The sequence below is a fragment of the Leptonotus elevatus genome, chromosome 4, assembly GCF_054856555.1.
Source record: "Leptonotus elevatus isolate MCC_2025b chromosome 4, RoL_Lele_1.0, whole genome shotgun sequence".
Lineage (NCBI taxonomy): Eukaryota > Metazoa > Chordata > Actinopteri > Syngnathiformes > Syngnathidae > Leptonotus > Leptonotus elevatus.
Window position 1 is genome coordinate 24473782 of NC_141242.1, and position 27532 is coordinate 24501313.

Below are 27532 nucleotides of genomic sequence, written 5' to 3' on the forward strand. Positions count from 1 at the left end.
AAGACCATTGGAGTGAGTCATAAACATGAACAACACAAATGATACTACACTAGATGCACACCACTCATTTGCAAGAAGAAGAAAGCCTGGCTAACATATATCAACAAGTATATTCATTAAATGTAATAATAATAATAATTAGGGGTGTCAAAATGTGTGTGTTAATTCTGAGTTAAAGTTCCTTTAATGCCACTATTTTTAAAGTGCTGGATTTTTGGAAATCTTGAATTGGAGGAATTCCAGTCATACCGCAGCAGATACGTCCACATCAAAATTTAGCAGTAATAAATTCAATAATAATGCATATATTTGTGGAGACTGGGGTCAAGTTGTATTTTACAATATTAAAAATGTGCAGAATTTAACAAGTTACTTCATGTAAAGATTAGATAGCTCTTAATATGAAAAGAAAAATGCACTGAGCTGTCACCAAAGTCTTACAAAGGCAATTATGCCATCTAGTGGCAGAAAAATGACCTCAACACAAATCAATACCACACTTATTTATTTTACAGTACAGTACGCCTTGTTAATTTTAACAACATTTTATGAATTATTAATTTACTATATCAATGACTAAAAGATGTAGCAATATTTCTATTAGTTTAACTTTTGTTTTTTTTAAACACTTTTATACGGAAGCGTATTGCATTCACTTGGGGGGAAAAAAAGTCTTGTTTTTCTGACAAATTTTTTGGGGCAGCTTTGTTTTTTGGAGAAATTTTATTTTAGTTTAAAAAATATATATTTTCCTCTGTTTTTCCTGAATAATTTTTTTCTGTTTTTCTGAGTAATTTCCCCCTGTTTTATAATATAATTATTTTTCTGTTTTTCTGAATATTTTTTTTCTGTCTTTCTGAATATTTTTTTCATTTTTTCTGAATATTTTTTTAAAAGGGTTTTCCCTCAGAGATTAGAGAAAAAAACACAATACAGTATACACATTCATTCCTTTATTGAGAGCCAGTAAGTAAACATGACCATCTTATTGAATATGGAGGTATGCGGGAAAGTGTCCGCTTCCTCTATTAGCGAGTCTGCAACACATCAGTTAGAGTTCAGAGGTAAAAAAATACAAATAAAAAAAATACTCAGAAAAACAACTCTGTTTTTCGGGCAAAAAAATTGACAGAAAAAAATAATTCAGTCAAACAGAAAAAAATAATTCAGTCAAACAGAAAAAAATAATTCAGTCAAACAGAAAAAAATTGTCAGAAAAACAGGAGTTGTTTTTTTGTTTTGTTTTTCAAGTGAATGCAATACACTTCACTTATAAAAGTGTTTAAAAAAACAAAAGTTAAACTAATAGAAATATTGCTACATCTTTTAGTCAAATTTAGGAATTTTTTTTACGTTTAGAAGAACAGATATAAAATTTGCGATTAATTACGATTAAAAATATTAATTGCCTGACACCCCTAATAATAATAATAAAAGGAACAATAACCCTGAAAGTCAGGCATTGTTATTTTGTTGTCACTACCAGCACAAAATGTATTCAATTTAGTTGAATAAACTAATCTACTTACCTCAGAACACACCCTTTAAATGTGAAATTAAATAATGGAATTATAAAAAAAAAAAATAGAGTGATATCTTACTTGTGTGACTTATGATCAAGGATGTTATGTCCCAGAGTCATGTGGCTGATAAGACTCCTGCCGTAAAGGGCCCTTGTATCACATGTCACGGAGAGCAGACTGTGGCAAAATTGCATTCCCATTTCTTCCAGCTCCCTCGTTCTTGTCTGTAGACCCTTTACACAACAAACAAAAAGGCAGTGACAAAGAGAAGTATGAACGAGTAGCACACAAGAAAATGTTCTGAATGTTGCACTAACCACGTTGCAAGTGTTTTAGAGGGTGCCATAACTGTGTGATCAAATTTTGCACGGCACAATATTAATCAACTTTATTTGAAAAATAAAAAGTGGGAAGTCAGGTTGTCGAAATCAAATTTGCAAACTTTCTAATGGAAATATTGGAAAACAATGTCAAGAAACTGGAAATGAGCAAAATGCAGGCTAGTAAGACTAGTTGAGGCAAATTCAAAGATCTACCCTGTTCAAATGTACACTCATCATGGACATGACATATTCATTATGGATTTTGGATTTTTTTCAGGTTCGATTTAAAATTTTCTACAGGTATTCCAGATTTAAAACAAAATGTAGGTGCATTTGTTTGTACAAATTTAATGATGATTAATGACAACAAAAATAGTTAATAAGAGTTCAATTTAAGAGCTGATATCCAACCGTTTTCCACTTTTTTCTTGATAAGAACACAAATCAATTATAGCAACATGCTTTATTCTATAAGGTAGTGTGTATAAACAATAAATAGTACAAATATCAATGTCATCTGTTTCCCTGGAATTTTTTTTTAAGCAGATTAAGGATTGAAATTATGACATACCCTGCAGAGCGCCATCTATGGGTCAAATGCTAAAATCAAAATAATAATAATAATGCATCGGATTTATATAGCGCTTTTCTAGACACTCAAAGACGCTTTACAATGGAATGGATACATTATTCATGCACTCACACATTCACACTGTGGTGGCGGTAAGATACTTAAAGGCACTGTCCGGAGTTTTGACCATTTCTGTTTGTAAACAAACAATCAAACAATTCAAAACGGACCCCTCCTCTGACCGCACTCAGCCAAGCAAGCTGCGAGAGTGAGTGACGAGGTATCTTGCAAATGGTCACATTACTGATTCGCGATCACCGACAGGGATAATAGATCAGTGGTTACTTTAGCAATGTGTATAAAATCCAAACATTGGAGCGATCATTATAATGTTTCCAACAAGTTAGAAATTAGAAAGATAGAAAGTGCTATTTTACAAACCTTGTATATTCCCTGGTCACAGCCATTGTAAGTGCTTTCCATGGTATAACTTCTCAGCACACCCAGTTCTTTCCAGACAACAATTCTGGCAGTGGCGGAATGGGATTTTTCTACCTGAGAATATCAGATTAGAAAGGAACCATATTAGTTATGATTTTAATTAGTTCCGAATGTGTTTTGGTTTGTTATTATGTTGAGGTTGTCAGTTTCTATGTCCCTTGTGATGATATTTATAGTTGCTATGCAGTTGTTATGTCCCTTATGATGATGATGTATTTGTCACTCTTAGTTTGTCTAGTCACACTTATTTTGTCATATAGGCTTTTATTCTGTCATATAGAATTGAGCCTTGCCCAAGCGAGAGTTTTACTGAGTCAAAACGTCGAGGTTTCTATCAGCACATCGAGCTTTCCTTCCTACCCCTACTCTTCCATGCAAGCTGTTCTTGCATGTGTTGGAGGTTGCATACGTGCATCCAGCCTTGCTCTTGCAATCAAAGTTTCTCAGTCTGCTCTCTGTTGTTACTTCATATTTTTGCATAAAAAGGCCATCTTTATATACATGTCCTCTGTTTCTCAATTCTGGTGTCTTGTCTGCGTTTAGTCCTAACTTCGCGCCTCAGGTGACAAATATAGCATATGATTTGCAAAAGAATTTGGCCAATGATTTTATAAGCACTGATACGTAAATGTTAAAACTAACATCCACCTATTGTCTTTTCTTTTTTTGTGGTTTAAAAAAAATTGTATAAGAAAACATTTAAACACTTTATCCGCTTCATTGGGGTTGCACAAGTCAAGGAAAACCTTATAGGCTTGAGTTATTCGGATTATCTGTAGAAGTATGTGTAAATCCTGACTGATAGGGTTGTATATCAATATCAAATACATTTTCACTTTCAAGCCTAATATTGACTCATAAAACCATTAATCGATGATTTTAATATCTCTTTTTCCCATATGTTCATAAGAAATAGAATTTAGAAAGGCCAATGTTTTTGTATCTTAGGGTTTTCTTGAAATTTACTGTTCACATACATTTAAAAGTATTTCCTTACATTTATGAAAGACCTGACTTATTGCACTTTAAGACAATTCAGAATCATTGTCCTTTATATTTACAGTTATTGAATTTGAATTATGAAAATATGTTCAGCTCATCTTGCTGATTTTGTGTAACAATTAAGTGATTATACCATGTTACTTTCATGAATAAACTAAATCATTTAATCAACATTTTTAATTGGAATTTAATATTTGTGGAGTTTTAATCATGTCCTTGATATTTACGAAGAATAATTAATAATTAATCCATAATTATTCAATATTGATTGAATTGAAGTGAATTGAATAAAAAAAATCAAAATTTAATCTAACTGAACTCTTGTGAATCAAAATCGAATCGATTGAGGAAATTAGAATCAATACCCAGCCCTAGTTGTAAAGGCAAATACTACTACTATTAATAATAATAATAATAATAATAATTACTACTACTACTACTAATAATAATAATAATAATAATAATTATTATAATAATAATAATAATAATAATATAATAATAATAATAATAATAATTTCTAGTGTTTGCTGTTTATTGGCAGACAAATGATAAAACATAGAATTGTCAAATCAAGTTATTATTATTACCATATAATTGCAGCTGTTAAAAGAAAAGGCTGGTGCAATACGATCCAAGGCCTTGGCAATGGTCTAGAAAAAGAAAACGTGAAAATAACCAAATAGTTTGAGTACTCATTGCAACAGTGACATTTGAAGCAATTCGATGCCAAGAAAAAAAATATACAGTATATGTTTACATGATATCACTATAAATAGGCTTTGCAACACATGCACAACACGTCTTACCCTATATCCAGGGTCCTCTTTCAGTCCTACAGTGTCAAAGGTAGAACCTGATTGCCAAAGAGTTTCCTTTACACTGCAGCCATACAAAAAAACGTTCTTTTTTCGTGAGTGGCCGTGATAGTCACAGAAGACCTGCAAGACATAACAAACTTCTTCAAATTTAGAACTGTACCCAACAATGATAAAAAAGCACACCTTCAAACCCAAGCCCTTTACTTTATTATTGCTGTCGAGTGAAAACATTTGACATCAAAAGATAAACACATCAACATTTAAGCTTTTAATTCCATATATTTGGATACACAACTTAAACCTCTGTTTGTTTCAAACCACCCATTTTTCATGTGAGTAAAAGTATTGGAACATGTGACTGATATGTATATTTTGTTGCTCTGGTGTTTCTTACTGCATTAATTACTTCAAAGTAATAGCAATACATGTTTTTGATCAGTTTCAGATATGGGTTGTGTCTCTGACTGACTAAATTTTTAGTTCGTTAGAGACAATTTAAGAGATCTAACCACGATGAAAAGCAGATACATGTCATTGGGACAAAAAACAAGCTACTAAGAAGAAAGGACAAGATGGAAAATCAGTTATAACCATTAAATAAACAATGACAAAAGAAACCCCTTGGTAGCTGTAAAGAAACTCCCCAAAACAACTAGCATCACATAGGCTAGACTTACAAGACCTGCTACACACTCTTCAAACAAGTGTCACCAAGTCAAGCATCATCTCAGGCGTAACTTCGTTCCAAACACACACTCACAAACACCCCCCCCCCCCCCCCCACACACACACACACACAGGATAGACACATCGAGAATGTCACACCATCGTTCAACTATGCAGGCTCCCTAAACATAAGCACACAATGTGCTAAATATATTGTCAGTGCCAGCATCTGAGGTTGAAGCATGACTGTTTTGTTCCCAGCACGCGCACAGGATAGACACAACTAGAATATGACACCATTGTTCAACTGTGCAAGCTCCCTATGTGCTGTCCAGTCACTCGTGGGCTTCGTACCCGCACTGCCACCGTGGCATCGGTTGGAAGTCGAGCACACTGACCACAGAGCTAAAAGATTGGGCCGTTAACTGTGGCCAGCAGCACCTTCACTGAGCGATCCCAGGAGTGAGGTTTGACAAATGTGTACTTGCACAGCTGAGCTGACATTTGTTACACCTACACGTAAGCACACAATGTGCTCTATATATTTTCAGTACCAGATTTGTTCTCATATCAAAACGTGAGGTCAAACAATGACTCATTAGTGGAAGGGTTAAGGGAAAGGGTGATGGAAAGTTCTAGCGATTTGCACAACCATGTTCATTTAAGTACTAGTGACTTCATGTGCGTAAATGTCCAACAATGTCTCTCTGTATTTGTTCAAGAACTTTCTAAAATATTTTATATGAGAATTTAAAGTAAGTAGTAAAGTGGAAAAGCATTTATAACTCCATACAATAGAAACAGACGCATACTTACGGTTCAGCATCTGTTGTTTTGCATATTCACAGATTGCTTTTTTTTCCATTTGAAAAAAAAGTTAATATACTGTTTATATATATACATATATATATATATATATATATATATATATATATATATATATATATATATATATATATATATATATATATATATATATATATATATATATATATCCATACATCTATTTTCTAAACCGCTTGTCCTCACAAGGGTCGCGGGGGGCACTGGAGCCTATCCCAGCTGGCTTCGAGCAGTAGGCGGTAGTGATGGCAAAATGAAGCTTCATGAAGCACTTGTAATATTTTTGACTCCCCTAGATGGTGCTCTTGATTTAAATATAAAGGCTAGTGCAAAGGAAATTGATTACATTTCCACTGCATCTTTCAACCAAGAGTGGCATCTAGAGGAGTCAAAAAATATTACAAGTGCTTCATGAAGCTTCATTTTGCCATCACTAGTAGGCGGGGTACACACTGAACTGGTTGCCAGCCAATCGCAGGGCACACAGAGACAAACAACCATCCACACTCACAATCACACCTATGGACAATTTGGAGTGTTCAATTAACTTGCCATGCATGTCTTTGGAATGTGAGAGGAAACCGGAGTACCCGGAGTAAACCCACGCAAGCACGGTGAGAACATGCAAACTCCACCCAGGAAGGCCGAAGCCCGGACTCGATCATATATATATATATATATATATATATATAAAATCAAAACTCTCCAAAAATCTATCAATAAATCTGAACATACAACAGTCAATCTTCAGAACTCAAATGCAAGGCAAGTTTATTTCTATAGCACATTTCATACACAAGGCAACTAAATGTTCTTTACACAAAGAAAGACAAAACCTACAAGCATCAACAAACACAGCACTTAAGCAAAGCAGGGAAAACCAAAGTATAACAAATTGACTAAAAGAGCATACAGTGACAATTTTAAAACAACATTAGACAGCAAACTCCAAAAACATGTGCATGCTTTTTGGGAACATGGCATGAGGTGTCACATGTTGGGTAAATTACCCTAGAAGGGAAATATCCAGCTTACCAGGGGAGTTCGTCCAATACTGTTGAGGTAGTAGAGGAAGCCTTTTGTATGGTAGATGGTTGGACACAGAACAGGGTCTGGTTTACACCACTGACGATTCAAATCTTCTCTGTTCAGGTCACAGCGGTTCCTGTGGTGAGACAAAATATACGAAGGATGGGTGATTGAATTTTGACTCTGACTGACTGCTTATAATTCAACTTTTAACTGAATGTAGTGGTGAAAAAACAGCCAAGCTAAATGTTATGTATGCAGCATTGTTGACATCACTTATCCTAATGACAATATTGATATGAATTATAACTTTATTTCAGCAGTTATACCTATAGAGCACCTTTAAAAAACATATTTACAAAGTGCTTTGATAGAATCATTAAGAATACATTTCCAGACCAGACTAATATATAATAATAATAATAATAATTAAAAAAATAAAAAAATAAAATAAAATAAAATAAAATAAAATAAAAAATAAAAAATAAAAAATAAAAAATAAAAAATAAAAAATAAAAAATAAAAAATAAAAAATAAAAAATAAAAAATAATAACAATAACAATAACAATAACAATAATAAATTGTATTTGTAATACACTTTACATTTCCAATGAAATCTCAAAATGCTAAATAATATTAAGACACCGCTCGAATAGACCAATTATGTTGTACCATGTATCCTGTCCAGGTTCACGGGGTTCATCCTGGACTAGTTGCCGTTTAAATCTCAAATCCAATTTATCATTGTGATAAGGTAATATAATGTATTTTATATCATACAAATGAGATGATGAGTATTCTCTATACTCACATTCCATTAATGACCCCATCTGGGTTTAGCATAGGGATGATCTTGAAGACAAACGACTCTCTGAGTGCCTTGGCTATTGGATCCCAACTGCATAGAAACTCTAGGGTGCCTTTCATTACCCAGCTGGCATTGGATTCACCGGGATGGACGCGACTTGTCAACACAATGCAGGGGCGATTACCTAAAGAGAAATTGAAAGTTTATGGATTTACTGCGCAAATTGTATAAATTATGACAGTAACATTGTTTCTAAAAGAATACTAGCATATCCCAGTGATTAGTGTAATAATTATACTGTACTACACAAATACTAAATCATTGGTGAGGAACTTGTCATTTAAAATTGTTTTCATAGCATGAACATCAAATCATTTAGATATTGCCCCCCTAAATAAATCACTTTAACTACAACAATAACAAAATTACATCTTGATAAAAAAACAAACTAGGGCAAACACAGGTCAAATAAAAATGAAAACAAGACAATAACAAATGTTTAAAAACCTAAAACGCTAACAAACTTGTATTTAAGAGTCAAGTACTCACGTAACTGATGAATATCTTTATAGCTCTTGCTGGGAGGACATGCTGTGATGGTGACAAATGGGCAAGCGTTCCCAGCAAGAGTAGGACAAAGAATCTGCTCCCGGAAAAACACCTTGCTGGGATCAACTGATCTCTGCAGCAAACGCAGATGAGCCTGATGAACAACAAGGAATGTGTAAGTTATGAAAACAAATATTATTATTTTTTCTTTAAAGCAGTACTAAGGAACTTTTCAACCTTAATAAAATATTTTCATAACTCTTGACTTAAAACTAGTTGAATGGTACCTTTGCCATAGCCTGAGGGGGTCTGTATCATTTTCACTGGCACTAAGCAACTTTGAGGAGGATGGTAGGAACACTGCCACACATAAAACTACAAATGTGCTGACTGCTTTATAGCAGACGTCACTTCCCCCTTTACCCATTTGTTACAAAGACTGAAGTCAATTTGAAGGTCGACGCACGAAAAAAATGGCACAATGCTCTTGTCCTCATGGGAAATGTGGTCTTTTTTCGGGTATAACATTATCGCTTATGTCCATATGGCGGCGCCATAATCAACATAAACTTAAGGTTCCTTAGTGTTGCTTGAAAGCATTACACTGTAATCATTGGAAAACACTTAGGCCATGTACACACGTAGCAGGTTTTTTTTTTTTACGGATATTTCCCTCCCCTGGGTGTAGAAAAAAAATAGTGTCCACACCACCACGTTTGTAGAAAGGAAAACATCCAGAGCTAACCGCATTAATGCATTTTTAAGTACATTCATAACATTTCCAGACCTTAAGGTGGCAACAGTTCCCCAAATCCTATCCAATCAGAGTACGCCTCCGTCTGGCCACGCCACTTCCACAAATTGGGCCTACAATGAGATGCATGCCAAGCCTCTAGGCGGCAGTAGTTAGCTAATTACTGCTCATCTCTTGACGCCACTTCACCATACGTCACACAAGCTCGGACTGTAAGCGGCTGATCTGTATATATGCGGATCAGTGCTATCAGCGCACACAAAACTTTTTTTTTTATTCATTTAAAAAAAATACTTGAAAACAGTCAATCATAAACGGAGCATAGAGGAAAACAAAGAAGATAAAAACAAAATTTTAAAAAGCTTCACTTCTTTTTTTAACAACTTTTTTTCCCACTCACCAGACACACATACAAACATGGTCTCCCCGTTGGGGAAGCGAATCCACGCCGCCTTCTTTTCTTTTGTGATTGAGTGACGTGTAAACTTTGTTTACTGACGGACACACGTGACCGCGGAGCCGGAGAAATACGTAGATCTTCACTTTGGCCGGCAATTTTGGCAAGCCTCAGAAAAATATCTCCCATTTACAAAAAAAGAAAACGGCTATGTGTATACATTGCCTTATTAAGGTTTTGGGACAAACGTTATGATATTGTTATGAATCTTATAATTAGCTTACTGTTCTAAAACAATGTCAAGATACAGCACTGTGGAAGAAGAATTCGATTTTCCACAAACAGATACCACAACAACTGCAAAGCTGACAGATTTGAAAATACTGTAATATTAGGACACAAAAATAGAGGAATAAATACATTCACTGACCCTTAAAGCGGAATATGTGTAAGGGTAATGGTAGGCCAGGTAACAAACATCCTCACTGTATTTGAAGGTGATGGTGAATGTCAGTGTATAAAATGTTGTTCTCCGACTGCCACGAACAGGACAGAAGTAGTTTCTGTAGGATAAAATGAAGAAACATGAATGAGGCCATGTGCTGAAATCAATTGTCTAATTTTTTTGGGGAAATATTTCTCATGGCAATTCATGCCTTTTGGGCCCTTGACTGACGTATTTGCTGTCCCAACGTTCTCCTGTTCTCAATTTATCCATCTACTGTTTTTTTCTTTTATATGCTTGTACTGTATAGTAATACAATTAGAAGACCAGATAATGAATTGGGGGTTTTACTGCATCTGGATTAATTGGCAACTACTTTACCTATGAATAAGATGATATATGGCAGGCATGTTTTGAAGAATCATGCATGCATTTTTTCAAAGTAAAACACATTTAACCATGTTTTACCTCATCATTGAATCATCTATGGTGTGTTCTAGCACATTGCGTATAATATTAGTAGTAAGATGAATGAGTCCAGTCTTACCTGAAATAACACATTTCTGTCCCAGACCTGCACCAGTGGGGTTTACCATTTAATGCGTCCCGTACTGAGTAAAGCACTGGCTGCATTCCTGTAGTACACAAATTCACACAAATAATTCAGAAAAAAAATACACTTTGTGCTTAATGCTACAGCAAATTCACAAAAAAATTATGTGTTATGTGAGAATAAAACTTTGAGCTGAAACAGACTTTAACACTTTAATCTTTAAAATGTTACTGCATAAAAAAACTCCAATGTGTGTAAAAAGAACAGTGAGTGGGAATGTGAACATGAATTTACTTTAATCGAAACCTGCAGGAATGGAAAACACATCAATATTAAAGATATTAAAATTGTGTTTGTGGAATATGAATTAAGCAGAAAATCCACCTGTTTTTTAATCCATTTCAGGAGGTGGTCATTTTGCCACTTGCTGTCGACCGAAAATGACATCACGGTGGCTTAGGGCTCGGCTTGCTAACATCACGTCTCACTTGTTTACTGGGTTTGATCATGAGATGTTTGCAAGCTGAAATTCTGTGATTGAATATTCCATTTAGAAGTACGCATGGTGACCATCTTCAATTTCAAGCTTTCTCTCAAAGAGTATTTGCGCCAAGTTTGTGCTTGCATTAAAATGTCAAACAAGCACTAAAGGCCTAGATACACCAATCTGACGTCGGGAGTTGGACAGCGTTGGGCCGACGGCATGCGCTGTCTGATCAGTGTATAAATTACTGTCGTTAAGTCGGATCGAGTTGGAATACGTCTGGTGGGGCGTTTCCAGCAAATTCGACATGTTAAATCGGCGTTGTTCTCTGTGATTGGCTGTTAGCTAGCAAATCAGCGCACGGAGCAAGAAGAGGCAGTGACAAACGCGGAAAAACAGTACTGATGGAAAGCCTGGACCATTTTTTTCCCGCTCATTTTGCGCATCATCACCTGTTGTTACCTCCACATTTGAACGTACAATGTCTGTCTGGACAGAAGATTGGGAAAATGTCTTCGTCTCTATGGTTCAAGAGAGACCGGCATTGTATGATATTGTGTTTGCGTGTGTTCTTGGCTTTTCTGCTAGCCGCTCGTGAGTTGCATTCTATTTTCCGTCATCGGCTACGGCCAACAGTAAAGCCAAACTATGGCATGACATGGGAACGCGACTAGTTATAGCAGGTATGATTTTCTTTTATAGAAGAATAAAGCAACTGTTTGTAATTAGTCAAAGTAACCAGTATGCATCGTTTATGTAAAGAGGTTTCCGCTTGCTTTTAGGAATAATGACTACCACCATGGTATGGAGGGGAATTATTTCTCGCTCATGCGCTAAAGGTACGTAATAGTTGGGGTCAGTGCGGTGTGTATTTACATAATTTTTCTATGCGACGTACCAACGTCTGGGCCGAGCTACAAGGGGTGTGACCAACGTCGGATTGGTGTATCTAGGCCTTAAGACTTAAGTGTGGATATAATTACACAGAGGCTGTAAATATGACCAGGCACAGTATCATGCCTCTCGCCTAGAATCAGATGGGATCAACACGTCCTGCAAAAGCTCCCCCCAAAACATACAGCCACCACCAATCACCACTGATGTATGGATTACACTCATTGTAATAATTAAGTATAACCTTTGTGTTACTTAGCTATCGATTGTTAAAAACTGAGAGCACAAACATAAACAGGAGACAAACATTAAATGCATACATACAACATAATATGCAAAGTACTGTCATGAATATAATTTGTTTTCTTTCCTGGAAAAAAAATAACAGTGGATTGGACAATTGAGCTGTTCAATGATAATATATCCATAGATATTGTGAAATATTGCATAATCGCTGATATGTATTTTTGTTGTAATCCAAGTTGCATCATTTTGCCTACTTTATCATGACCAATCTGCTTGGATTACTGTGGTAACAGAGTGCTGATGTTTGAAGCAATTTCAGAGTCCAATATGAGTAACTGAACGGATTCGCCTGCAGCAGGGATCACCAACCTTTTTCAAACAGAGAGCTACATCTTGGGTACTGATGATGCAAATGGCTACCAGTTTCATACACACTCCTGAAATAACAAATTTGCTGAAATTATCCGGGGGTAAATATTCTCATCAACGTTGCACCAGCTAACTTAGGTTTGGTCATACACTACACTACTGACCTTTGAGTACTAAAATATAATGTTTAAATATTGTTTAAAATGTACACAAAAAGAATCACAACAAACATAAGTTAGCTGCAGCTCAGATGTAAGTTAGTAGCACTTTTTATTTATTTATTTTTGTCTAGAATAGCAATACAGGCTCACAGGCAACTGAAGTGTTCCTGGGGGGTACCTGGTGCCCAGTGGTACCCCGTTTGTGACTGACCCAAGGGTCAGTCACAAACGGGGTGCCACTGGCCAAGGCCTACAGGGTGAACAAGGCCTGAATGTGTTGACTGTACTTGGAGCGTAATATAAATGAGCATGTTAAAAGTGAAATTGTCACAATAAATGGTGGGGAATAATTTGATCAGTTGGGGAAAAAAAGTGTGTTCAAGAGCAAAGCTGAAAATGTTAGAGCTAAATTGAACTTGAATTATTTGTGTGCGTGTCCTTTATTAGCAATCTACTAGGTGCAATTTATCAGATTCTTCTCACTGTTAGTCAGCGTTCACATCACAACAGTTCTCACCATAGTTGAACTGGCTGTTGCTCTTCTCACAGTTGATGATATTGAAACGGTAGGGAACATCAGGCACCATGTTACTGACTTCAAAATAAAACCACTGAGTGTGCTGGCAACAGTTGACATCTGCATTCAATATTAGGTCATATTCATATCTACAGAAGGAAAGAGATCAAAACACCACAAATAATAGATACATCAACAATAAAACCATCAGTATTTTTATATTTCCAAAAATTACGTGAATTAAATCAAACTAGGTGAAGCTACCCACACAACCCAATATATTTTATACAGATGACGCATCCATCCATCAGCCATTATCTGCCGCTTATCCGGGGTCGAGTCGCAGGGAAGCCCAGCCTTCCTCTCCCCAGCCACTTCAACCAGCTCCTCCGGCGGGATCCCAAGGCGTTCCCAGGCCAGCCGAGAGACATAGTCTCTCCAGCGTGCCGTAGGTCGTTCTCGGGGCCTCTCGCCGGTGGGACATGCTCGGACACCTCTCCTCTGGAGGCCTCCAGGAGGCATCCGAACCAGATGCCTGAGCCACCTCAACTGGATCCTCTCAACGGGATCTTGTTCTTTCGGTCACAACCCACATCTTGTGACCACAGGTGAGGGTAAGAACGTAGAGCGACAAGTAAATCGAGAGCTTAGCCTTTCAGCTCAGCTCCTTCTTCACCACAACAGACCGATACAGAGTCTGCATCACAGCAGACGCTGCACCGATCCGTCTTTCGATCTCCCGCTCCTTCCTGCCCTCACTCGTGAACAAGACCCCAAGATACTTTCACTCCTCCACTTGGCGAAGGATATCATCCCCGACCCGGAGGGGGCACTCCACCCTTTTCTGACTGAGGACCATGGTCTCGGATTTGGAGGTGCTGATTTTCATCCCAACTGCTTCACACTTGGCTGCAAACCGCTCGAATGAGAGTTGGAACCTTAAATCATGAGCCAATTATCGCTACACAGTGATATGTCCAATGAATAACCTTTGTAGAGGGAGGGGGTGGGGGTGGGGGGGACTAATTGAGTCAAGTTTAAGACTCAACACAAACAACAGTTACAGTCAGACAGGTATGGAGGAGCGAGGTTGTGAATGGCTTTGAAGGTAATGAGGAGCAGCTTAAATTGTATGCGGAATTTAACCGGTAACCAGTGGAGTTGCTGGAGAACAAGGGTGATGTGACGGAACGAAGGGGTTCTTATAATGAGACGTGCAGCTGAGTACTGGACAAGTTGGAGTTTATGTAAGGATTTGTGTGGGAGGCCAAAGAGGAGGGAGTTACAATAGTCAAGACGGGAAGTGACAAGACTGTGAACAAGAATCTTTGGATAATGTAGATTTTGTCCAACCAGAAAAACTCCTGTTTTGTCACTGTTGAGCTTCTTGAAGTTGTGGGTGAACCAAGAGTTGATTTCTGATAAACAAGAAGTAAGAGAGGGGGGTGGGAGGGTGATGCTAGGTTTGCAGGAGAAATAGAGCTGGGTGTCATCCGCAAAGCAATGGAAGGATATGTCATGTTTCCGAAATATAATGCCAAGGGGGAGGAGGTAAATAATGAAAAGTAGGGGGGCCAGGACGGAGCCTTGGGGAACACCTGAGAAAGCTGGATATGACTGGGATGAAAAGGACTTAAATTGAATGAACTAAGTGCGGTCTTTGAGGTAGGAGTGGAACCAGGCAAGGGCAGTGTGGGTTATGCCGATGGAGGAGAGTCTATTGAGAAGGATGGTGTGTGAGATGGTATCAAAGGCTGATGACAAGTCAAGGAGGATGAGGATGAGGATGGAAAGTGAACCGGAGTCAGCTGCAATCAGAAGATCAGAGGTAACTTTAATAGAGCTGTTTCTGTGCTGTGTAAGGGACAAAAGGCGGACTGAAAAGGCTCATAAAGACAGTTGTTTGATAAATGAGAATGAAGTTGGGTGGCGACTACTTTTTCAAGGAGTTTAGAAATAAATGGTAGATTGGAGATAGGGCGGAGATTATTGTAGTTATTTCAGGATGGGAGTGACTGCTGCAGTTTTAAACAATGATGGGACAATGCCAATGGAAAGGGAAGAGTGGATAATGGCAGAGATGAGTTGGAGTAATGAGGAGCGGCAGGATTTAACCGTTGTTGTAGGGAGAGGATCAAGTTGACAAGTGGAGGATTTGGAGTTGTGGATTAGAGCTGCAAGTTCGGAGGAATTGGGAAGTGAAAAAGTGGAGAGGGGCTGGCAGATGGGTGGGGGGTTCAGGTATGGAATGTTGCTGAAAGCAATAGTAAAACTTACTTTGAGAGTTGTTAGTGTGCTACCTGACTACTGATCTCTCTGCTTGCCTGTATGTGTGTGACGTGTTTTTTGCAGTTTTTATTAGTGTTGTTCCGATACCGGTATAGGGAGAGGCCCCGATACTGCATTAAACTAGTGGTAACAGCATCGGCAAGTACTCACAAGTAACATGCCGCAGCAGCAGCGTTATAACTGGCATTGATGTTTCTGTATTAGGCAATTTGTAACTAATGGTTGTGTTTCCATAGTCAGGAACCCGGCTGCTGCCAGCGGGATCGAGCGGATTCACCTCCGATGGGCACCAGGGGTTGATATTCGGATTCACGGCATGCCAGTGGGTTAATTCTGTGGGTGCCGTCCCCCCTGGCGGGGAGTGGGCGGGTCTGCCCCTCTGTTGGCTGCTGGGTGGCGGCTGCGTCTTGGCCGTTCCCTGGGTCTCTTGGGGGGTGCTGCGTTGCGGGGCTTTCCCTGGTGTCGGGGGCGGCGCCGTTTCGGCGCGGTCCGTCGCTCTGGGCCCGGCGACGCGGTTCGGGGCCTGTGGGCCGCCGGGGTGCCCGGTGGTTCCCTCTCCCCTCCCACTTCCTCCCCCTTGCTGCCTCTCCCTCCTCGCCTCTCCCCGCCCGTCCTCCGCCTCCCTGTCCCCTCTCCCTCGTCGCCCTTCCTCCTCCTCTCCCCCTCTCCTTGCGTCCCTGCCGCTGCCCCCTGCCCTTCTTGTCGTCCCCTTCCCTCCTCCCTTCCCCTTCCCCGGTACGCCTTCCTTCCCCTCCCCTGGACCGGGGGCTCCATCCATGGCCCGGGTCTCGGTGCTATGGGGGCCGGCGGGGGTGGCTGGGGTTTGGTGTCGTGCCCGCCCCGCTCCGGTGGGCGTCCTGACACCTCGGGCGGGACCCAGTATCCGGGGGGCGAGCCCTATCGCCCCGCCGGACGGGTCCCATATGCCCGCCAGGGTCCTGGTGGGGTGGGTGGGGGCTTGGTGGGCCGGTGCGCCTCCTGCCCCCGCCCGGTTGGGGGGGGCCCCGCTGGTCACACCTCTTAACTCACTACACTAGGTTTGCACAATACACTTTTATAGACATATAGGGCACATAACACACTTTGGGGGGTGGGGTAGGGTGGAAACACCGTCTTCACCCTACAACTCCCCTCCAATTTTAATACACCACACAACTTGTGGGTGGGGGGGGGGGCTTGTGGGGGTGCCATCGGTTGGGGGCCGCAGTATAGAGCAGTGCTGCGGTCCCCTGTCCGTGTCGCCACCCGCCCCCCCCCCCCCCGCCCTATCTATTTTTTTTTAATGCACCACATACACTCAGCAACATGCTTGGGTGGCGGGTGGATCGGAGCGTGGGAATATCATTTCCATCGGCTCCGGTTCACCTGCTCCTAATTTTAATGCACCACACACACACACACACACTTGTATATACACTGGGTGGGGTCACATTCACGGTTTAGGGGTAGAGTTCGCCAGTCCGCGAGCTGGCGGACTCAGTAACAGGGGTTAATTTTCACAAAGAACGCTGGGGTGACGACCGGGGCCTTCCCCCGCTGGGCCTGGGGTTCGGGGGTGTCGGCCGCCCTCCGGTGCCCCCATCTCCCCCTTCTGCCCCCGGTGTTCCGTCCTTCCACACGGCGGGGGGTGGGGTGGGCGCGGCTGCCCTCTCCGCTCCGCTGCCCGGCCCCTATTCGGCGCCGGTGCCTGGGTGCGGGTGGTCCCCGGGGGCTGGGGGTCGGGGGTTGGGGGGCTGCCGGTTGGTCGGGGTGGGGTCGGGGGGGGGCGGCTTTGTTGGGGGGGGGGGCGTTGGTGGGGGTTGCGGGGTGGGGGGGTGCTGGGGGTGGGGGGTGTCTGGGGGATTGGGGGCATGGGGGCGGCTGGGGCTGGGTTGGGGTGGGTGGCGGGGGTGGATGGGGGGCGGGGGGTTGTGGGGGGGGGCGGGGGTTGGGGGCCGGTGGGGTGCCTGGTGGGCCTGCAGTGCCCCGTCCTGCTGCGTTGGGCCGGGGGCGCGGGCCGGGTTGGGGCGGGGGGCGCTCCTGCTCCTGGGTTTGCTCTCCGGCCGGTGGCCCTGGTGGGGCCCGGGGGTCGTCCTTTGGCGCTGCCGCGGCCTGGGGGGCCCTGAGGTGTTGCGCTTGCTCTGTTCCGGCGGGGGTCGACGGCTCCCCTCTTTGGTGGAGATTTTCATGCATGCCAGATCCACCACACCAGCATCTACCGAAACTCAGACACAATCTGTTTCCTCCTCAGGTTATTGAATCGGTGGAGGCTGGTGTCTCGGATCTCACGCGGCTTCGTCTGTCCTTCCTTCCTTTTCTCGGTCTCTCCGTTGGTCTCTTGAGGCCTCCCTGATTTTATGTTTTTTGGATTTGTTGGGGTCTGGATGTTTCTTGGGCTGGGGAGGAGTTCTGGTGGGGGGTGTCTGGTCGGTGCTGGATTTCACCTTCCTTGGTTTTCTTCGGTCCCCTCGGGTCTCCTGGTGTTCGATTTAGGTGAACGGTATGAGATTTTTTTTTTCTAATAGGTTTTCTGGTGAGCTAACAAACACACGCACGCACGCACGCACGCACGCACACACACATACTCACCCACACACACAAAAAAAAAAAAAAATGTATGTATGTATGTATGTATATATGTATATATGTATGTATATATGTGTATATATATATATATATATATATTAAAAAAAAAAAAAAAAAAAAAAAAAAAAAAAAAGAGCAATGATGATGACATTTCCGAATGAACAATACTGAGCTCTAAAAAAAACAAAAAAAAAAAAAAAAAAAAACAAGTAACATGCCGATACCATTATTTCCTATGCTAATATAGGACTTTGAAGGCAGCATCTTGTGTCTTGCTCGTGCACGACATTCAGTGATGTGTTCACTACATGCCGAGCAAAGATATCCTATTGGCCCTGGAATGCTCTGAACTAATGGCATGGCAGATTTTTCATGTAAAAAAAAAAAAAAACTAGGTATCAGTACGGTATCCGTATCGGCCGATACTGCAAAACCTGGTATCGGAATTCGTATTGGGGGCCAAAAAACGGTATCGGAACAACACTATTTTTTATGTTATAAAACAGGGGTGCACAATAGTGGTGCGCGGGTGCTTATGCGTGCTGGAAACATTAAGACTGCAGGCATGTCTGATTCCAATCGGTGTCCTCCTCAAATCTGGCTTTTAAGGCTGACTGTCCAGACTGTTTTTAGCAAGTGACTTGGCGCTGTTCAGACTGGGCCACATTCTAGACACATCTGATAGGTTGCTGTAGCAACGACGTCAAACAGAGGCATCGCCCAGTGCGTGTAGTGTCAAAGTTTTGTTTACCACTCCGCACTGCCTGTCCCTCGCAAGCGCGTTAACGACCATGTATATCATACAACCGGGCAATAATTCCCCGTTTTTGGTTCAGCGTATGAGTAAGTAACGTAAACTGTCACAGTCCCTGCCAACACACCCATGTGGGTTGGATATGGGCTGGTGAATGGGGCCCAACTGGGCTGGCCAGCTGGGTCCTAGTTAATTTTGGCCAGGGAGCAAGCCCACACAGCAAAAAGCCCAGGTTCTGAATTGTCTCCCACAGAGTTGATTTTAACACCTTTTCAGAGTTTATATAGCTCCACACTTTCCATAGGTAAATCAACACTCTTAAAAGTTGACTCCTAAAAATTATTGCCATGACGGGGATTCAGACCAGGGTACCATGTAACCAAAGTCAGACACCCTAACCACTGAGTGATACAGCCACGTGATAAAACAGATGTTATAAATAAATTTGATGTGACATCAGCCCATCACTGATCCAAATTTTAACAGTCCTTTTTTGGGGGAAGTCCCTTCTGTGAGTGAAAATGACTTCCTGTGCCCAAATTCCTTTTGTTGTTTGTCAGTGTTTCCCGTGACAAGCGAGCAAAAGGAAAATGGTGGTAATTTGTCTCTGGAGAAGTGCCGGTGCAAATGTGGAGCTTAATTACATCTCTAATCTACAACTCTGTAAAATAACACTTACTTTGGACACAATTTAACTCTGAAAAAATTAAAATTGCACTTCAGGAGTTAAAATATGCTCCCAAAAATTTCACCCTGAAATTTTAACTTACTTTTAACCCATTTTTGCTGTGCAGATGGGCTCATGTTGGGCCTCATATGGGCCCTAACTAAAACCCACATGGGCATGGGCTGGGCTGGTGAACAGGCCCCATCTGGGCTGCCCAGCTGGGTCCCAGTTAATTTTGTCTGGGGTTTCATGGCGGCCCCATGTGGGCAAGCTCAGATGGGCTCAACGTGAGCCTTATATATGGACCTTAGCTAAAACCCACATGGGCAACCCGACTTTCTCCCATCTGGGGCCCACTCTAGCTGGGCTGATTATGGTGTTCCTGATCGTACCCGTAAGGGCTCCTTTCATACTCATGCCACAGTTATTTTGTTACAAGCTTTAATAACAAACAGACCAGTAACACAATTAATTATCTTTTTATTATTATTGAATGCCAAAAAACATCAAATGCTCAGTGTTCCCTAACTGTCAAACATAATTATTAATTTCCCACCTCAAATAGGCCTGGAGCCTGAAGGGAAGTCCTTGTTGAGGTGGCAAAATATTGCTAGGCAGCAGACTTCCTTAATTGGATCAAAGGTGGAGGGGGAGGTGTTTTCCTATATCTTTTCGGAATGCTGTACAGCGCTTTCGTCTCGGTCTGAATATTAATCTTGCACTATCAAACTGGTATGAAATGGTCCATTAAATGGTCCGAATAATACATATTAATTAGAAATATAGATTTTTATTTATTTATTTTTGTGCATGTTTTCCCCAAAAGAAAATCTTGTTTAATTGTAAAGTAATATAGGCCAGGGAGTAAGCTCCATCGCCCATGCTGTTATTGTGCAAAATATCAAATTTAAATATTTTGGAGTGAAGACCAGCCAGAGCCCACATATTGCCCATTCATTTTCTGCCAACGTACTGCCCAAGTGGGGCCCAACAACAAAGCCCACTCTAAGCCCATGCCCAGCCAAAGCCCAACTAGCCCAAGTGGTGCCCATTTGGGCCCCAACTGTACGTGTTTGCAGGGGTGTCACTGTATTTCTGGTTGTGCATGAGAAAAACCAACGGGGCAGCGGAGCCTTTTTGCCGTTTAACTGCCGTAGCATGTGAGGAAGCAGCTGTGAGAACTGATAAGATTGCAATGATCTTCTCTTTAGCTTTTTCAAATTCATTTTCATTACAAATGTGGGCATACCTGCGAACCTGGATAGCCTTTCTGAGGTTACCACTTTCAAAACTGGAAAAGAATCTCAAGGAGTCTGGTTTGTCAGTTGGAAACTGTACACTAACAGAAAGAAAAAACACAGAAAGAAATCAGGGTTTTTTTACTAAGCAGTTACCAACAAATAAATTGTTCTTTTTAAAATGTGTCACTTATATAAAAATATATAATATATATAATATATAAAACATAAAAACTACTTAATTCTTGTATCCATGTATTGTTAACTTACCAGTCATCTTCCAAATCAAAGACCACTTTATTGATGATGTCCTTATTCAAGAAACGTTGGATATCTTCGAGCACTTTCTGCCTGTCAAAACAAGAATTGAAAGAAATGCATATAAATTGAAAATTAAGAAATAAAATCAACCCCCGCCCCAACCTCAAAGATTTGTTTGTTTAATATCATAAAATAATAATAACATAAATTGCCTGGTGACTTGTAATTTAAGCACATTAGTATCAGTTATTATGCAGCAGGCCTGGGCAAAGCATGGGTGGGCTGGGCGTGATTTCCCCAGTCCAGTGGGTCAATGGGCCAGCCAGGGGCAATGGGCCAGCCAGGGCCACCGGCCGGCGGCCACAAGACGAAAAAAAGCAGAAGAAAAAGGGAAGGAATTGTAGTGCTACAGCCAACAGCTCTGTTGACCACTAGTAATTGACATAAGACTCATCCGCATCAGATTTATGTGGACCACGATCCGTCCTCTCGGTTTTCGCCGTGTAAAACGGCAAAACTCTCTGGAAAAACAAAGGCCATTGAGGCTGCAACTAATAATGTGTTAGGGACACAAAAATGGTGGAATTTGTACTTCTGAGACAACTCAACAAGGCAGATGAATCTCACACGCCCGATATGGAATGTATGCTATCTGCTACTCATAAGCACTAGCGATGTGACGACAACAGCAATATAGCGACATATTGTGACAAAAAGGCAAGTTTGTTTTCTATTTGTGCAGTTCCAGCAGCATCTGGTGATTAGTGGAGTTTAATTTTAATTAGGCATGTTTTGTCCATGATCCATCCAGTCATTCAGGTGGGGAGCCAATCTCAGCTTACTTTGGCTAACACTGTTTGACACCATTTGCCAGTCTTTCACAAAGTCCAAAGTCCAAGAGAGCCATTTACAGAGAGCAAAAAGTCATCTAAGTGAACTACGACAACATCAATGTTCATATTCTGTCAATGTACCTCTGTATGTTGGGCTTGCGGAAAGCCATAGGTTCATTTCCTGGTGGTGGGACCTGACCCCAAAAATCAGGGAAAGCAAGGGTGCTGAATGCTGGGACAGATTTTGTTTTGATGGCTGCAGCACGATACATACTGGGTTCATGGTAAGGGATGTCAAGACCACCATGTATGCGGATTAAATCGTCTATCATGGTAAAATTGTAAGATTTTCCATTTTGCTCATTTTTGTCCTTCTGCTCATTTGTCAGATTTGAGTTGGCTTCTCCCCTAGGATGAGAAAACAAGTGGAAAGTGACAAATTAAATAGCAAATCGACCCCAAGTTGACAGTAATTCAAAAATATAATGTAATAAAAAAATTACCATATTTAAAAAATTGTGTTATAACACTACTTTGTGAGCAAAAAGCAAAGCATACCAATGGAAGTTGTTAAAGGAGTCTTGTTATATTTTTTCTTTACATTTATAAACAGTTCTGAGGTGTATTGATACCATGTTTGTGACATTCTTTTGTCAACAAAGCCCACGGATAAAGACTCTTGTGACTCGCTGAAATCCCCGAATCTTGTAAAATTTGTGATTTTTGGATCAAAACCCTGCCCATTCCCCGTTCATCGTGAAAAGATCGTACAGATCAACGGTTCATTAATTTCTCATTCGAAAGCCTCAAAAGTAAATATATTGTAATTTTGCACAAACAGTAGGTTACTGATATGCCTATCTGAAGACTTTACTTGGATGAATGACCAACTTTATGTACGTTATTTTATGTCCCATTCATCCATCCATGATCTGAACCGCTTACATTACAGGGAAACATTTTATCATACATACTCATAGATATTTATTTATTCTTTGAGATTATTTATTGTCAGAACCCATAGAGGGAAAAATACTAATGACTACCAGCTTACCTTGTCTCTCCGGCCTTGCTTCCACCTTCAGATCTGGTGTTTAGGATACCAGTGTGACTATAGAAATCTTTTACCTTCCATAGGCAAGCAGCTATATATTGGACAAACAAAATACAGGATGGACAAGTTAAGATAATTAATATGAGGTAATTAAAATGTGTTTTGTACATCTCTTTTTCTGTATAAATATGGCATGATGGTAGAGTAACTGGTTACTTGTTAAACAGTAGTCATTGTGACACCTGCAATATAAAACCCAGCAAATTCTAAGTGAAATTAGAGAAATACAGCAATAATAATTATGTTCTAATGTTTAAATTAGGTCACAGTTGATACAAAATAGTTTATATTTGATTTTAGAGCTTAAAGATGCTAACTACTGGAATTGTCTGTCTGTGATGACACCAAAACGATTTCAGTGGACATTTAGCAGAGGTCATTTTGACACTTTCAGGCAGCCCAAAACATCACTTCGCCACCTGCTTGTCGCCTTGTTGGAAAAAGCCAAATATGTCACTATGTTTGGCTCATATATTTGCATTTATTTTCCTCACCAGCCATGAACATTACCACACGTCAACAATACACTGAGCATGTAGCGCTCCTTCTATCTCTTAGCATGCCATTTACCAGTGATTCAACAATCAAATTAGTCTCCCACGTATATCTCATCCTTAAGTGTCTCCTTGTGAAACTGGTTACTGCATTAAAGACAACAAGTCATTAAAGGGTAAAAATCTCATTTCCCTGTATGGAATTTGCATTTTCTCCCCGTCCTTGACATCATGCATTTTAGGTTGATTACGTGTCCTAATGAGGAGAAATGTTAGACTGTAGAATATAGATGGATGAATATACCATAATGAGACCCCTGGTCTGTACTCTACTGTATTATCTTTGAGGGTTTTTTTTATTCCAATTTTTTTAAAGTCACATTTTTCTTGAATGGAGGGTTTGTTTCACATTTTTCCATACAGTGTCATATTTGTTGCCTTGTTTGAGCGTCTACCTCCAGCTTTTATAGACAACAACAACAATCTCACGGCACCTCTGAGGAGACGCAAAAGTGGGAACTGGGATTGTTGCAACTTGGAACAAACTAAATGGAAGGCGGCAGATGAAACAGGATGTTGTAGTACGGCGAAAAACAATCGGGCCTAACTCTTGTCGACAAGTATTTTCGATCAGTCGGCAGCTTGAGAAGGAGACGGTATAATCCCACCCACTTTATAGCAGCTTGTTTGTATCTGTAGCTATAAAACTATCTGCCATTTTTTGGTTGGATGTTGTTTGCCATATATGTAATAACAACCTAACCAGATTTGGCTTGACCTGGTGTGCTTTTCTCTTCCTGTGCGCTAACTTCAGTAGTGAAGGGCTGTAGAGGTAAACTGTTGCAATGCCCAGTTTCGTCATCAGATGAAGATGATGATGAACTCTCTTGTGAACTCGAATCCAGCTCCTCCTGTGTGACACAGATGTTTGGTGCTTAGTTTGATAGGCTACATGAAGAAAAATGAAAACTTTCAGTTTTGTTGGTCACAATTCCTGCAATTACTGAAACTTGGTAATAGTCAAAATGACAAAATGTTTGCTTCTGTGTTTTATGATTAGCTTTTGAGTGGAGTCATAACCAAACAGTAGTACAGTCTGGTATGGTGTCTGAGTGTCTATTCAATCCAAAAATGGTTCAACAGTGACTGAAAAGCCAGACAATGCCAATACTGTAAGTAAAAAGGAAAACAGCTAAATGGAATTATACAGTATATGCCCACTTTGTATATGATTCCTTAGTAAGCTTACTGGATGTAATTAAGTAGCAAAATAATTGCAATTTAAGTACAGTTTACCTGCTAGCTTTTACAGTAATTTGTAAAGGATGTAACACATCTGCTAAAAAGGCCAGGTTGTCTTTAATTTGTGCAGTTCCAGCACCCTCTGGTGATTATAGTTTATTAGTGCAGTTTCATTTTAATTAGGCATGTTTTGGCCACCCACTGAAGACTTTTAAGACTCACGCTAATGTAACAAATGAAGGGGATATTGTTGAATCCCTATGGTTCATCCTATTCTTTATTAAGCAAATGTGTAATACTTAATATGACAGTTACATCTATTTTTACATATTTGTACAGCAGTCACTGCATATACTTTTCAGTTTTTTGATAATTCTCTCTATATAAGTGTGCTGAACTTGACTGTACAATGCCAGATTAACACTCTGAGAAACAGTACCAGGAAGTCATTTGAGAGTTCAGGACAGAGACGGCTGTATTGCGGCAGGAGCTCTTTGGGTCTGTCTGCGGCTGGACGAAGACAAAGTTTGTTCAAGTCAGTCTCCAAGTCATCATCCTGTGAAAAGAAACATTCTTTATCAATTATTACTTTACATCTGTGCTTCTTCATAATTATTGAAACATTTGTAAATAGTGCCTCTATTATATTTTGTAATTTATATTCATATATGTCTTATTGAGGAACGACATTTTCAATAGGTTATTACTATTATTACTATTAGTATTGTTTTTGTTGTTGTCTTTATTATTGTTAATATGAATATTTTACAGCTTGTGATTGGCGTACCCGCCTTACAGCCCGAAGACAGCTGGGATAGGCTCTAGCACGCCTGTGACCCTAGTGAGGATAAGCGGTTCAGGAAATGGATGGATGGATTTAGTATTATAATATTATATAATATAGCACAATAGTCACAGTGGATAATATCCACTGTTGTTCTTTGCTAAGTTCAAATAAGGATTTACAAGCTGCATTATTTTAAAAAAACTCATAGTAATTTGATATTTTAAGTAACTTAACTTTTGTACAATAATAAATGACCAAAATTAAGTAATTCAGTTCAGAGGATATAGGTATCCTGGTTTGTCTGAGTTCAATAACCCAATAGGAAAAGCATCTCCCTAAGAGACTAGCAAATGTATTTTAATGTTTTTAATTTTTCTGTCAAGCAATGAAGTGTTGACTTTGTTTTATCTGCTAAAAAAAGTTGTTGTTTTTTCAAGTAACAAAGTCAGTAGTTTATTATTATTATTATTATTATTATTATGTAAAATAAGTGGAAACATCAATACAAATTATCATAAAGCCCCTAAACGTACATAGTCTTTACTCTGAGCCTCTTGGCAATCTTCCTCCACTTTATCATCATCATCATCACCACCAATCTCACCATTGCTCTCATCTTAAAAAAACAAAACAAAACAAAAAAATCAAAAGAAAAGTATGAATGAGGTGGTACTACATAACAAGATGCATGACATAAATGGGACAGTAATAAAATAGAAGCTGTGCAAAGAAATAGTTGCTGAGATAATCTCCATCCAAATCCAACAACAATCAATATTAACCACACATAAATTATATTTTTCAACTGTTAGGTCATTCTTCAAAGATTGGAACAACTGTTACCATTGAGTCTTTACCTGCAATTGCAGCCACATCAATAACATCATGTTGTCTTCCAGGCAAGGGGAAGCGGTATGCGGATTGATCTGATGTCAGTGGCAGACGGGTTTTAGGCAGGCACCATCTCATCAGCTGAACAGAGGACTCTACTAACGACTCCGGACATTTTTTCGACAAGCATGTCTGCAAAAATACAAATACTCAAAACACTAATAATGTGACAAACCAACATTACATTTCATTTGAAAATTAGCTCATTCACTGGTTCGCTTTTCAAATCTAGTCATCAATTGCCTCTTTTATTCTGGAATGGGATGTGAAAGTAGCTGTTGTCTGTATTGCTACTGGTATTGGATGCATGATTAACTTACACACTCACTTTCTATGTGAGATTTGAGTCCAATAACACAGTGCTTGAAAAGTCTGTGTTAATGCTCTTCATCTTATGTTCTGCACTGAAATTTGTTATTATTATCCAAATGTTTTGTTCTTGTAAAACTTGCATCTTAACCGATTCAAAACCGTTTTTACGTCAAACTGTTCAGCTCAATGAGGGCAACTTTCAAACAACTTTTTACATTATTTTTTCCTCCCCAGAATTGACATTTTATATCATAACAGTCATAAATTTATGGAAACATTTTACAAATGTACATATTCCTTTCACATTTCTTAACTGATCCAGACTATTTCTACATTTCCCACTCATTCGGGGAATTATTTTTCCGATTCCAAATCCCAAAGATTTTAAAAATGTCTCATTTTCCATATCATAATTCCCTAATTAATATAATTTTTTTTTTTTACAAGATTACACCATCCTCCCACATTTATCAATTGATTCAAGCAATTCCAACTTAAAAATATATATATATTTTTTTTTAATGTTCAGCTCGTTTAGGACATTAAGGCTACTATTGTTTATATTCCAAGAATTGCCACTTTTTAAGAATTTGATATTTAGAGTAATTTTTAAAATAATCTAATTGATGCA

General features: G+C 39.8%; 1 protein-coding gene across 4 annotated transcripts in view; it reads right to left on the bottom strand.

Moving 5' to 3' along the window:
- Positions 1–27532, bottom strand: part of agbl1 (AGBL carboxypeptidase 1) — a 45465-nt gene that overhangs the window by 1745 nt on the left and 16188 nt on the right. For all 4 annotated transcript variants that reach the window (XM_086073713.1, XM_086073714.1, XM_086073715.1 and 1 more), the window contains 18 exons: positions 26556–26721; positions 26232–26314; positions 25351–25467; positions 24448–24580; positions 23116–23206; positions 22203–22469; positions 21238–21318; positions 20979–21068; positions 13455–13603; positions 10778–10865; positions 10216–10348; positions 8635–8788; positions 8089–8269; positions 7283–7412; positions 4727–4858; positions 4508–4570; positions 2859–2972; positions 1602–1756 (listed from right to left, as the gene is read on the bottom strand). In XM_086073713.1, the coding sequence (XP_085929839.1) occupies positions 1602–1756; positions 2859–2972; positions 4508–4570; positions 4727–4858; positions 7283–7412; positions 8089–8269; positions 8635–8788; positions 10216–10348; positions 10778–10865; positions 13455–13603; positions 20979–21068; positions 21238–21318; positions 22203–22469; positions 23116–23206; positions 24448–24580; positions 25351–25467; positions 26232–26314; positions 26556–26721 (2327 nt within the window). The remainder of the gene's footprint in view (positions 1–1601; positions 1757–2858; positions 2973–4507; positions 4571–4726; positions 4859–7282; positions 7413–8088; positions 8270–8634; positions 8789–10215; positions 10349–10777; positions 10866–13454; positions 13604–20978; positions 21069–21237; positions 21319–22202; positions 22470–23115; positions 23207–24447; positions 24581–25350; positions 25468–26231; positions 26315–26555; positions 26722–27532) is intronic.